A 13,446-nucleotide genomic window follows, 5' to 3' on the forward strand; every position below is an offset into this window, starting at 1 on the left:
TACATTGATGTTTGCTTTTGAGCCTACTTATATAATATCATATTGTTTGTTCGGTAAATAAATCACTATTTATTTAAACTATTTAAAATACGTGTTATTACACAAATTAGCACTCGACAGCAAACACGCTCGAGGAGGCATTTCTTTCCAATTACTGTTACTAAATTATAGGGATTCCCTTATCTCTGATATTTACATATTATATTTTAAAGTTCTTGTTGGTGTTTGTTTAAAATATAAATCTTTATAAGGATAGGCAAAATTTTACGTGACGTTGTGAAGTGACGTAATATTAGTGAGGCATTACACACGTGCGTACCGACACCATAGTCGTGACGTCACATGGAGTGATGGATGGCAACTTTCGTGTTGCTAAGTATTTATAAATTCACACATCAGGCCGAATTTTATTATTGTATAGGGTTGCCAACTTATTAAGAAAAGTAACATAACTTATCCGTTACAGTAGTACCTTTTTTTTTAAAGTACTAATATTTTTATTTTCATTGTCACTGTTTCACGTAGAACACATTATATGGTATTTTAACAAGAGTGTGATTCGTTCTTGTTCACCGTTAATACTTTCACTTTCTTTAAAATGCCTACGAGAACTAGGATCGCAATTAAAAATACATATTTTCATACAAACGACAGAATGTAGAAAAAAGGATACGTTTATTATAACGAATGCTTGGCAACCTTGTTATAGCGTCACGTTAAAAACACTCACCACGGAGCGACTTGATCGCAAATACCTTTACTATCGTGGGAAAAATATACTGAAATAGTTACCGGCTAGCTCAAAGTCCAACAATGAATAGTAAAATATTTTTATGAATGGTGAGAAAGTGGGTCGAGCTGTATCCGCTGTTAATATTAGGAAAAGAAGCGGTTTCAATATTTTCTACTAAGTAATATGAGTTGGTTGTACGATTAACTTTAGGTACTAACATTATTATCGTTACATTTTAAATGTTTAAAAAGTAACGCATTTAAATATTTATTGATTCATATCGAAACGTTTTAAAATGCGTTACATGTTTGAACATTGTACAATTACACGTTATCACTTGGATAAAAACAAATGCCAAAATAAGTAATATAAAACAAACAATTACAAGGAATGTCGTCGAAGAGGCATGTTCTTACGTCGTGGAGTTCGATATCGGCGAAGTGCGCGGGCGGCGGGCGGCGGGCGGCGCACATATTACACGCTCGAATGAATTTCGGCTCTGTTCGCAAGATAACGCGGGGCGCCTCCTAAACGAGGCCTCAGCTCGTCGGCGTCGAGCGGAGCGGAATTACAAACAAACAACACATCGAGTATTCAAGTCGAGTCGTTATCTGACGGATTAAAAGGCGGCTTGATACTGAGCACGCCGCAGCACGACGCATCGAGTTCAATAGCACACGGCCAAATAAAAAATAATAAAAAATTAGCGACCCACGAGTGGCCCACGATGGCTAGGATCAATGGCCGCGGAAGTTTTTGCGAATATCCGGAGTGTTAACGGCGCGCCGCAGCTCGGCCGGTTGTTTACATTATTCGCCGGTTACCAGATCGCGGCCCCGGCCCCGGCCGCCACGCTCCGAAACCTGTGCCCTTGATAGGTACAATGACCATTCAAATCTATATAATTTTAACAGCTACTTTGATAGTAATATTAATTATCTCTTAGTACTTACATGATAGGAACGAAAATGACATCAATGTTTCGTCAGTGGAAAGTAAATATCGGTGAACCGTTTTGATATGAGAATTTAGTTTTGAAGAAGTGTACCTTATTTACCTATTGTATAAATCCGGGACCGAAACACATTGATACAAAGTTTTGATTCTTAGTCGTAGAATTAAAAATTACTTATGAGCGGTATTTATCCCGATTTACCTACCCGCGAGTTTCTGAATTATTTAATGTAAATTACCCTTTTTTACTTTATCATAATTTGGAAGTTTGAAAGGTCTACTGAGCAATGCTCTTCTACTAAACTGATTCTGTTTTTAATGACCCTAAAATGCATAATATTTTAGAAATTATTTATTTATTAAGGGTCTTACAAATGATGTACACTTACGAGTGTATTCCATGTTATAAAATTTATGGGATACCCATAAATTTTAATCAAGTTGATGAAACACTGAAATAAATAAAATTTTAGCAACGAAATGTTACATTGTAGTACTTAATAAGTTGACATAAGAACTACAAAAAAAGTAAATAACGATTGTTAAGACAGGGCTATAAAAATGATTGTAAACCTTACCTTGAGATAACGAGAAGGACCATTTAAGTTAATTTGAAACAATTCAGTGAAACCAAATGTTCCAAACATTTTATACAATATTGGCATGTCGGTAATTCATTTTTTTGAAGTGTACATCATCTAGCTCTAAGGCCTATCGCAGTAGCATCAAATTATTTCGGTTCGACGTATGACACAAGTGGTAAAGAAAACGTTATTGGGTGCTTTTTAGTCGTTCAATATATACTTTATAACGTGGGTTCCATAATAAGGTTGCATATAAAGACAGGAAGGACAAGTCTTGAATTATCTGATTTGAGTGGAAGATTTCTTAAAATCTTTGCAATTTCAAGTAAAATATATCATCAAATACTTTTGACGATAAAGCCAAATATTTCGAATTCCTTTGAAATGCTATTTAAGATTTGCACGTAATTTAATTTAAAGTCTTGTAAAATACCAAGGTCACTCATTAAATAAATGTTCAATCTGATTAGAATCTATAATAGTTGTTTGGATAGGCAGTTTTATTTAGCGTAAATTGGAGTTAATGACACGAGACATTGTATTTATCACATACCAGTTCATAAATCTATCTGTGAATTCATGTAAAACGTTTACATCTGCATTGATTTCGATGGGCAACATTATTACCGTATCTGAGTCTAAGTGATATTTAGAAGAAAACATAAATTTTGCTACGTCATTAATAAACACATTGATTATAATCAGGCCAAGATATGAGCCCTGTGGTACACCTAACAGCCCTGAGAAAGTATTGCGATAGCTTACTTATTATTTGGTATTAAGAAACAGTAGTTAAGTGCAAGGCCTATGTAAATATACAATTAACAAAAGCATCATCAAATTAAAGAAAACGTCTAGATAGTTGAACACTATTAAAATTTGAAGCACAGATTCAATATTACGTTTTTGAAGGGAAAGTATCAATTTTACCTTACTATAAAGATCATAAACTTATCGATACAAAAATGAGAATGTTTGTTTATAACATGTTTTTAACGTAACTGAAGATAGTTTTCTTTAGTATATGTATAAAATTGTTTACAGCTAAATCTAAACATTTTATTTTCCCTTAGCCCTCGTGATTACTTTTGCAGCAACAGTAAAGTATGAGTATGAGTTAAAATACAGGAAAATGCAAATTAATAACACATATCAAAAACTGTCAGTTATTTGTTTTTATAATAATTAAAATGCAACATGTATAATCTAATTATGCAATATTAGGTAATCATATTCAGCGGATCTTAGAAGTTGTTTATGTGAAACAATTTATGAAACAAGGTCGTTATCGTTTATCCGGTTTTACTAAAAGATAAAGCGCAAAAACTAATCACGTGTCTTTACTTAGCACGTTTGATTTTTTTGGCTGAATTTGTTTATGACGCGAAACATTTATTTTGAAACAAAAACTATGAATTATGCAATATATTTTTACAAATAACTTAATGCAATTGTAACTTATTGCCAAGAACATTTTCTCCACTCTTCAAAACTAGAACGATTTTCAGGAATATACTAGAGCCGATTTTTTATTAAAAATCACGAACATTTTCATAAAACAGGTGTATTTTTTTATTTCAAATAATATGTTCTGTTGCTAAATTTTATTTAAGCCAAGTGAAATTATCTTCGTAGTTCTCACTGACACTATACCGTAATTTCGATTTTCATCCCAAAAAATACCAACTGTGATAAAACTATTAAACACAACCTAAGTCACCCACCCTTATCTTTTCCTGCTAGTAACTTTTTTTCATACAAAAATAATTTATTTAAATAAGATGTCATGTTACAGTTTATATTAGCTGTCACTCTGACCCATGACATCGTTCGCATGACATTCGTAACTTCTAACATTGATTGAAGAGGAAGTATCTAATCTTTTCATTTGGTAAACAATTAAATATTTATAAATAATGCCCTCAAAGAACTTCCGCTGAAGCCGTACAGAGGTTAGGGTTGATTTCATTTATTGTTACGAAGCCCATATCCTCCTTTAGCTTCTCCGTCGAACACACGATAAATTAGGAGTATAGTATATAGAGGAGATATAGTATACATATCAATTAAGTGTGTAGCCCTATAGTGTAGGCCCACATAAAATCTACTTTTACTATTCACTAGGTCACTTTTTACAAGTATATACAAAACACCTACTACGCTAATTACAAAAAGTATTCATTTTTAATATACTTGTCGTACTCCCATTGAGCACAGGAAGCTACTTGACAAAATTGTCTGGTCTGAAAATGTAATTAGCGCTCCCACGCCGTTTTTAATTAAATGAACATTCCAGACCTCTCTTTACGTTTGGAGTTATTTATACTGCCTCAAACAAAAATTATCGTGTCGATTAAAGTTTTTGAAACAATTACGTCTTTAACAGAAATAAACGTTGAATAATATTATAGACTTGTGCTTTTATTGCACAATGAGCGACGCGGTTTTCTTACAGAGAGGTAACTAAGTTACAAAACTTAAAACTCATCACGGGTAATATTTTTTTCGTTAGAGGTTATTGAATTATAGTGATGTAATTATATTCTTACTTCCAGGTGCGAGCATATCACCAGCGCTAGTGTAGTCACAAGCCAGCAGCAGTGCGCACGCCACCACCGGCCATGCGACCCAGTCGCACGCGCGCCGCATTACGCTGCGCCGTGCCCTCGCGCCCTCCTCCACATGACCCGAGCTGGAACAATTATAATATTATGTTACCAAACAAACTAAATTCATTATTACATGTTTATATGGTAAGCCACTGCATACTCTCATACGGCAGTGGTCTGCAACTCCCTTGCAAAGATACACATTAAAGTTGGGCCACAATGTAGAAAGCTCAATATATTCTTTACAAACATTTTAATTAAAACCAATAATTAAGCGTAATTTATTTTTAAATTGTTACTACATTGTATTTTGTAAATTAAAATAAGGGTTTAATGCAAAAATAGTCATTATGGTATCGTTTCCTAGTCATTGACTTTAAATATCAGCTCATCGAGTATTGATAAGATGTTATCGTAACATTACTATGACCGAGCTAATGAAGGTTATTACTGAAAAAAATAAATGAATATCGCATAAAAAGTAAACGTTCCACAACTGTCACCTAATTCACAACACTACACTTTTTACGGAATATTTTACATTGTTAGTGTTAGATAAAGTTTACGTGATCACTTACGTCATTACAGAGTATACGGATCTAAAACAGTTTTGTAATTGTAGATTAATTACCAAGATAATATTTTTTCTGTCATCTAAAATGTATTATATAAAATGAATTGATGAAATGAAAAGAATTTTTTTTTAACTCAAAATTTGTGATAGTTTATTAAAATTATTATACATGTATTCATTTTTTTTTTCAGAAAAAAATAATTAAGTATATTTGTTTTTGATTGCATATCGTTGATTATAGATATAATTCATTGTTAGTTGGATGAGACGGCATGAAGGCTTCGATTATGAACGTGGGAGTTTACAACATTCCCACGACATTAGGCCACGGCTAAATATTTACTAGGAAAAACATTATCCGATTAACCTGAAATCTACGGTGGGCTGGTTCGCGTGAAAAATTCATTAATAGGAAAAAAAAATACAAATTTAGTCTATTCGCAAATAATATTTATGCTATGGTAACATATAGTCGGCAATAATAATCATTTCGTTATCAAAAACATGTATGGCAACACAGACATGTGAGCATATGATCCATCCGCCCATAGTCACTACCATTGTACATGTCGTGAAAGATATTCGTATAATAATCCTCGCACAGTTAATGATTCACCCATAAGTTTTAAGATTACTTTTTTTGCCATGATCCACTGGCTAAAAACTTTTTAACCTTATTTTGACAGCAATAGCATTATTCATGACACGGGCTTATACATAGCCTATATATTTACCGTGATCATCAAAAATACAGTTGTTTCATAAACAATAAAATGATCAAATCAAAAAATCTTCGAAACTTTATAAACTTTTTTTTCATTCGAAATATGTTAAAGGTAATATTATAGGTTAAGAAATATTATACACATATGAATGTTCGGTTATTGTATTGTTTATCAGTATTCGTAAATAACTTTCATTTATAATAAGCTAAATCGGGTACTCGGTCACGAGCCTATGCAAATCTATACGATGGCTTTGCGGCAAACGGATCGCGGTGGCGCCGCACGTTGTATAACACGCCATACAATATAGATATGCATATGAAATCAGTGGTATGTTTACGCTTACCTACTATATCTATCTACAACCTACGTGTTCTGTGTACAAACACTCACGTCATTATGACGGTATGCTACGCATTGTCGCATTATCCAATAAGGTTTTTGAACTTGCCTAGATAACGATCTAACCAATCTAAACTTAACGTTCCAAATTTAATTTTTATATAATCATTTTTTTGAAATATGTAATGGTGCGGTTACACTTAGCGAAAGTTGTTTGCACTTGGCGAAGGTTGTATGTATGTATAAAAAAACGAATAATACAAAATTATAATAGTGTTATATTTTGGTGCCCCCTTTGACCAGGTAGGATTACACAGTATTCTAATTTTAAATATCAAATTAAAATTTGTTAATATTTGGCAAGATGCAAGCTTAAGCCCCCGGGAAAATAAAATAAAGGCAAGTTTGTCTAGCCTTAAACCTTATGACCAACCTCTAACACGCGAGCGAAAGAAAGGGTAAAAAGTTGACTACATAACTAAAGTCTTATTTTTAGAATCCAATGAGTTCAGTTTCAAGATCACCGTTAAAATCAAAATATGGCTAATATTTTGAAGAGCAGAAGTCAAGAATTTCCGTTTGGTAATGTAACGAAAGTTGTTCATAAGATGGCCAAAGACAAATCTAAGGACGGTTCAAAATTGTTTTAAACTTTAACGGTGATTATGCTATTATTTTAATTTCGTCGATTCAACAGTTTGGAATCTCAAATGGTCATAATTTTACAAAAAATATAAATCGTGAAATTGTTTTCACATTCTTTAATATATTTAGATATTTTTTCCGAGCTATATTGACAAATATGATTATACCCTCTCAATGTTAGTATCCTACATGTATGCATTTAGATTTATGAATTATTTGAATAAACAATAAATTATAATTAAGTATATAAAATTACACTTTGAGGGTGATTTCTGCTTTCTGCATGTGCTAAGTTGGTTACCAAATAATTGAAACGTCATATTCAAAAAGTATATGATAACTTTTGTTTTAAAATAATTAATTATTCATAAGTAATGTTTATACAAAAAGTGTAATGTTTTTTTTTTTATTTGCTCATAATAGACACCAGTAAAGCGAGGTTGTACTATTACGTAGAAACGAGACAGTAGGATTCGTAGCAGTGACTGGCATGCGACGTCCGTAGAAGTCCGCAGGTAGGGAAGGGAGGTACCAGTTTCCCGCGCTGCATTCCGAGTTGTTTACTCGCCATAGCGTGGCGGACAACGAGGTTGACGACCGCATGCCGCACCACGCCGCCATATTTTTGGTAATAAATAATAGAACAGCGCAACGCAACACGATCGATCGGCCCGCGGCCAGTGCGGCGGCGCGATGCTCGGTGGCCAAAACATTGCACCCCACCCCTGCCGACATCTGCGCCGACAGTGGCTAAAAACGTGCAGCGACGCTACAGGATAACCTCAATGCAGATTGATAATGATAACATTGACGGATCGCTTTCGTCTACGGTCTAGCAAACCATGCCACATTCCACGAAGGTAATTTCAGTACAAACACTGGCTCGCGTATTGCGATGTTATATAACATAATTATCGCACTGGTTTTAATAACGTCCAGCAAAATGAAACATTTCTTATGTTCAATAATAATAATACTAGGTTACTGCAAGCAATATAAATTGAATATTTAATTATAAATTGACATTTATCAATTATTGCACTTTTTTCCTTGAACATCTAAATAGCTTTATCGATTTTTTAAACCTTAGTTACGTTTTATAAACTGAATAATTGATGACGATGTTATGCAGTAGAAGATATAAACCGATGGAATTAAATTATTTTCAACAGTATTAAAAACATCTTCATTGTGACCTACATCCTTAGTAGAAAATATTACTGACATACAAAAAAATCTTATAATTATATTATAATTTAAAAACGGTATACGTTGTATTTCCCTCGTAAATTTATGTCAAGTACAAACCTTTGATCTTCCTTCAGTTCGCAATATAAGGTTGGTTTGTTCGTATACTGTGCGTGTATATTATATGGAGCACGTGATTCGTTTTATACAATTATATACAGAGGTAATTTCGAGTCAAGCGATAGGATTTGTTGTTATTTAACTATATCTGTATATCGAGATCGAGATTGGGTGAAATGTTATATATGATTGTAGCAAAAGATATGGTGATATATATTTGGTAATTTTTGTTATGGACATCTCGATAGTTCCGTACAAGAACATATATAATTGAATTAAAATACAATACATTTTAACGAATTTATAAATGCAAAACAAGCTATTTGTAAAAGGGCATACTAGGGTACCTAACACCTGCTCACCCCCACACACACAAGCGGCTGGAAACTAGTATAAGCTTAAGTAACATAGAAAGAGTATCTTAAATATTTTAACACGTAAACAAACTACATAATTTTGTAACTAACATCATCCATTGCTGCTCGTTACCTTAAGGGTCTTTATTTTAAATCAGGAACGGAACCCTAAAAACTGTTGTTTTGACCAAATGTAAACCTCAACATTTACTCGTACAAAATTGTATGTTGATCATATACACATATTAATAGCAGTTCATGTAAATATAAACATTTTACTTCACTAAATGGTTATCAAAACAAACCGCTTGACAGTTAGTTACATTTAACGTCCGACGACGAATGTATAATTATTTATTATGAATACTAATCGAGTTTGTTTTTTTTTTGCAAAGATAACATAATTACCTCGTGCGTTTTTATATCCTGCGATGAATTTTATTCATTTTCGCTCTTATATAATACGATCTGTATTCGTCATATTTTTTTGTTGCTAAAGAATTACGTTAGGTATTTATACAGGTTAAAAAAAAATGACCATTAATCTTACTTTAGGCATAATAAGATCGAATTGCTTGCAAGTTATCAAGTATCAATAAGTCAATTCAAGGCTAACTGCAAAATATTGTTTTCGGTACATTGTTTTGATAAGACGTCAAGGTGTTTATTGTGTTGCTTGTACGTGTGCGCTTATCGCTAACAGCCAACAGCCTCTGAATGTTACAACTTATTATATATTATTTTTAATGAACGATAGATAAAATTAAACATACTCCATCGCAACGTCGACTTTAAATTACAATATTATTACTTAGATTATAGGTGACATGATACAATAATATGTTGTTTTATACACAATATTAAATTGGAAGTGCAATTATGTTGGCGTATATTTCATATTTGTACTTCATTTATTTTGTTTGCAGTCCTGAATTTTAATTAGTAAGTAACGATGGAAAGATCTTGTGGTATATTAATGTCACTTCTTACATTTCCAAGCATCCTGTCACCTATCAATCTCCGTCACTCGTCAAGCCGTCACGCTCCCGGTCGCTTGTGTGCGGCGCGGGCGCTCTTTCGGTGACGAGTCACTTATTTATCTTAACCTAACAAAATGCTACAAAGGTAATGGCATAGTTATTAAAGCATTGTGATTGTGTTTAATGCTTCCTCATAAACTATTACGGCTTTCGCTCTACATTTTCATCATCCTCATCGTCATCATGTTTACGGATTTAATTCTAAAACTTTTTCGTTAAATTAGCATAAAATGGTCAAACAATAATCATGTGTAATATTTGAAGTACACTTAATTCCGATTGCATTAATTCGTTATATGTAAAAATGAGTAATACGTTTAAAAATAAAGTAAAAGAACTCGTTGAAGACGTTTCTAGATATTTCTAAGACGTTTTACCGAGGTTTAGGTTATACGTAGTGTATAATGGTGGATTTTTTTTAATAAAAAATTTAAGCTAAGAGGTATACGTATAAATATTTAAAAAGTATTTACGGAAGGCCTACTACAAATAAAATATAAGACAAGTGATACCTACAGGCAGGCAAAATATTTTTATATAAAATGAATAAATAGAAAGTTAATTTAAAAACGTTTTTAGATTAAAAAGTTCAACTATTTAATCAGTATATAGCCTATACGGACCTTTTTCAAATTATATTTTATGCTTTTTTTATCAATGATCTGTGGTTTTTTATCTTTAAATTTGACAGGGAGATGTGAATAAATTGATTATATCCACGAATGAAAATAAACGTTTACGAACTAATAATAACTGGAGGCTTAACTTAACTTAAATTTTTAAGTCATTATAATTTTAATTAATTGATTCTAAAATTGGTTTTTTTATATTATGATAAATAAAATAACACCAAAGTGTGTGTTTTAATTCATAATAATTAAAACATAGTGATGATTGACAGACCCGGTTTGGTTTTTTATAATATAATTTTACTAAAACAATTCGGTGAATAAATAAATAAATAATACGGGATATAGAGCGTGCGTAGCTAGAGTCGCGTTAAGGATTCCGGGCCCAGTTCGCTCCATAGCAAGCGGCAATGCGATGCCTCAGCGAAGAGACTGCCAGACTTGTTTACACCACCGCACCACGTGGTGACCGATTCATATACGCAGTCACGTGGATTTTAACATTTACACCTGTACTATTAAACGTAACGACAAATCTACTCTTCACACGGCATTCATGAACCAGATTAGCCCAGTCGTAATCAGATTGAAAACACATGAAACGCTACCTGAGCTCGGCGCCTGCCGTGTTTGTTTGGCCCCCGCAAAACACTATTGCATATAAAATACGAGGAATAGACAAAACTGAAAACTGTATATTCACTTTGTCACGACACCAAACACTGGCTGTAAATTTTGTTAATAACAACAACACTGTATTGTAAACACTGCGCGCGATAGAGAGCTGACAACACGAACACAAGTTATCACGAACGACGCGCGCAAAAGACTGGTGGGGTGGCGGAGGGAAGAGGTGCGCGCGGGGCCGTGCCGTCGACCCAGTCGAGGAATGCGGCTCGCCCGTTCTCGCGTGCTTATTTTTTTGGTCGGTCCGGTAGGGCGCGAGGGGACGCGATTGCTCTGAACGAACCTTGGCGCCCATTACTATACTCATTGCTTGTATGCATGCACCCATGCACACGAACTCGACAGAATTACAACTACAATATATTCTAATTTATAATATATTTATAATTTAGGATATCAGAAATTATTATTACTTGTATTTATGATTCAGCTTATATAAAAAAATCTCAAACAAATATTTTTTTGCATAATTTTTTATTGCTTTAATTTGAACTTCAAATAAAAAAATCAAACTATTTAAATGCCAAACATGCATAGATAAACAATAATAAAAAAATAATTTACCAAAAAAGCAAAAGTTAAGAGTAAGCTATTCTTGGTGTATAAAATAAAATAAAAATATAGAATATTTAATTAAAATATTTTATATCACTTATATATAATTTTCATATAGGTAGTTGTTATACTGAATACTTATTAAATGATACCTTGTTTTAACATACTATAAAAGATTTTCTTATCGAGTATAACTCTACGCATTCGTAAGTAGTATATATCTTTTTTGAGAAATGTATAGCAAATAAAGGGCGAACTACCGGGTTTGTACATTAAAATGAAATAAAAATGCACTTAATTAAGTATTTCACAATATTTTACCATGAAAGCAATAGTTATCACGTAGAGCTTCGATTGCGTTGAAATCGCCAATAAAAATCAATGTTATTTAGTTACATATTTATGTTTATTTTTTACAAATTTAAAACTAAACGAGTATAATATGTAATGAAAAATGAAAACAAGTAATAAAATACGTATTACTTAAAATATTTTTATTATTTTCTTTATGTGTCAAAATTATGAAATAAAATCTATGTAATATGCGATATGGTCTACAAAACAAAAAATAAGCATTTTTATAATTTTGTTTCCACTCAGATTTTATAAAGACCAAACATTAAACGAGCGAAACTATTAATAAAACATTTTGTTCGTTTCTATGCAGTCAAACTATCAGCAACCGACGACGTAATTTTCAAAGTATTTAACTAAGTATTAACTCTTAGCGTACCTGGAAACTACGGATTCACTGCTTGAACGTCAATTATTTTATGGCTGATGGACAAGAGATCTACTATTGACAATATACCTTAATAAACCTTAATATACCTTAGTCTACTCTAGCCACATTTAAAACGTTCTTGACAGGGATGTTTACTTTAAATATATTCTTTAAAGATAATAAAAAAATAGGCCTAGGCTACGGGGAGACCTTCGCTTATAAACTATAGATTCCTATTACATTTTTACTGGAGACTTCTTAAATGAGAAATATAATCTAACTCTCAAACCGCCAACTCCACGAATTGATTAATTGTTATCTGTGCTTGTAATATCATTAGCTCATTCAGCACTTATCCGGAACGCATCAATTAATATTTATTCGGTTGTAATGTAAAGTAACTCGTGAACGTACCCACGTTGAACGGCTTTCAAAATTATTTAGGAAGTAACAAAGCCCTGGCAATGATAAAAGTTTCGTAGGAAACTTCTCTCATATAGTATGGAAGTTGGTGTTAGAAGTCTCATCGGCGAGGAATCGCGCGTTCAAGACAAATTCCTTAATAATACTTCTCCCACACTTTTGCCATGGTAGAAATAATAATGAAATATCTCTTTCCCATATACACAAGTGCTTTACTTTCTCATTTAATATGCGCACAACCAAGGTGTGGATTGATCTTAATTATGGCAATAGGGCTTTTATGCAATACGTACAAGCTTCAACTACATAAGATGTAATCGGAGTTAATTGTTAGCGAACTTTAGAGTACTTTTCAAGGAAATTTTAAAATATGTAGAAGAAAAAAAATATTAAAATAATTAAAAAATTAATAAGTACGTCACAATCGTTACTGAGTTGTTAAATTACGAACTAGTGTTATGTTTTTTATGCACATACATAACAACCTGCACGTGTAATATAGATCGTGATGTTACACTACAAATCATAAAATTAAAATTTAATTATTTATAATAAATA

General features: G+C 32.6%; 1 protein-coding gene across 1 annotated transcript in view; it reads right to left on the reverse strand.

The window, feature by feature from the left end:
- LOC124543882 (insulin receptor-like) overlaps positions 1 to 11,337 on the reverse strand; it is a 64,453-nt gene extending 53,116 nt beyond the window's left edge. Inside the window, exons 1-2 of the mRNA XM_047122205.1 lie at positions 11,108 to 11,337; positions 4,821 to 4,963 (exon numbers count right to left, since the gene is read on the reverse strand). Coding sequence (XP_046978161.1) covers positions 4,821 to 4,920 — 100 coding nt within the window. The 5' untranslated portion in view covers positions 4,921 to 4,963; positions 11,108 to 11,337. The remainder of the gene's footprint in view (positions 1 to 4,820; positions 4,964 to 11,107) is intronic.
- Between the last annotated feature and the right edge of the window lie 2,109 nt (positions 11,338 to 13,446).

Source organism: Vanessa cardui, chromosome 1 (assembly GCF_905220365.1).
Source record: "Vanessa cardui chromosome 1, ilVanCard2.1, whole genome shotgun sequence".
Taxonomy (NCBI): Eukaryota; Metazoa; Arthropoda; class Insecta; order Lepidoptera; family Nymphalidae; genus Vanessa; species Vanessa cardui.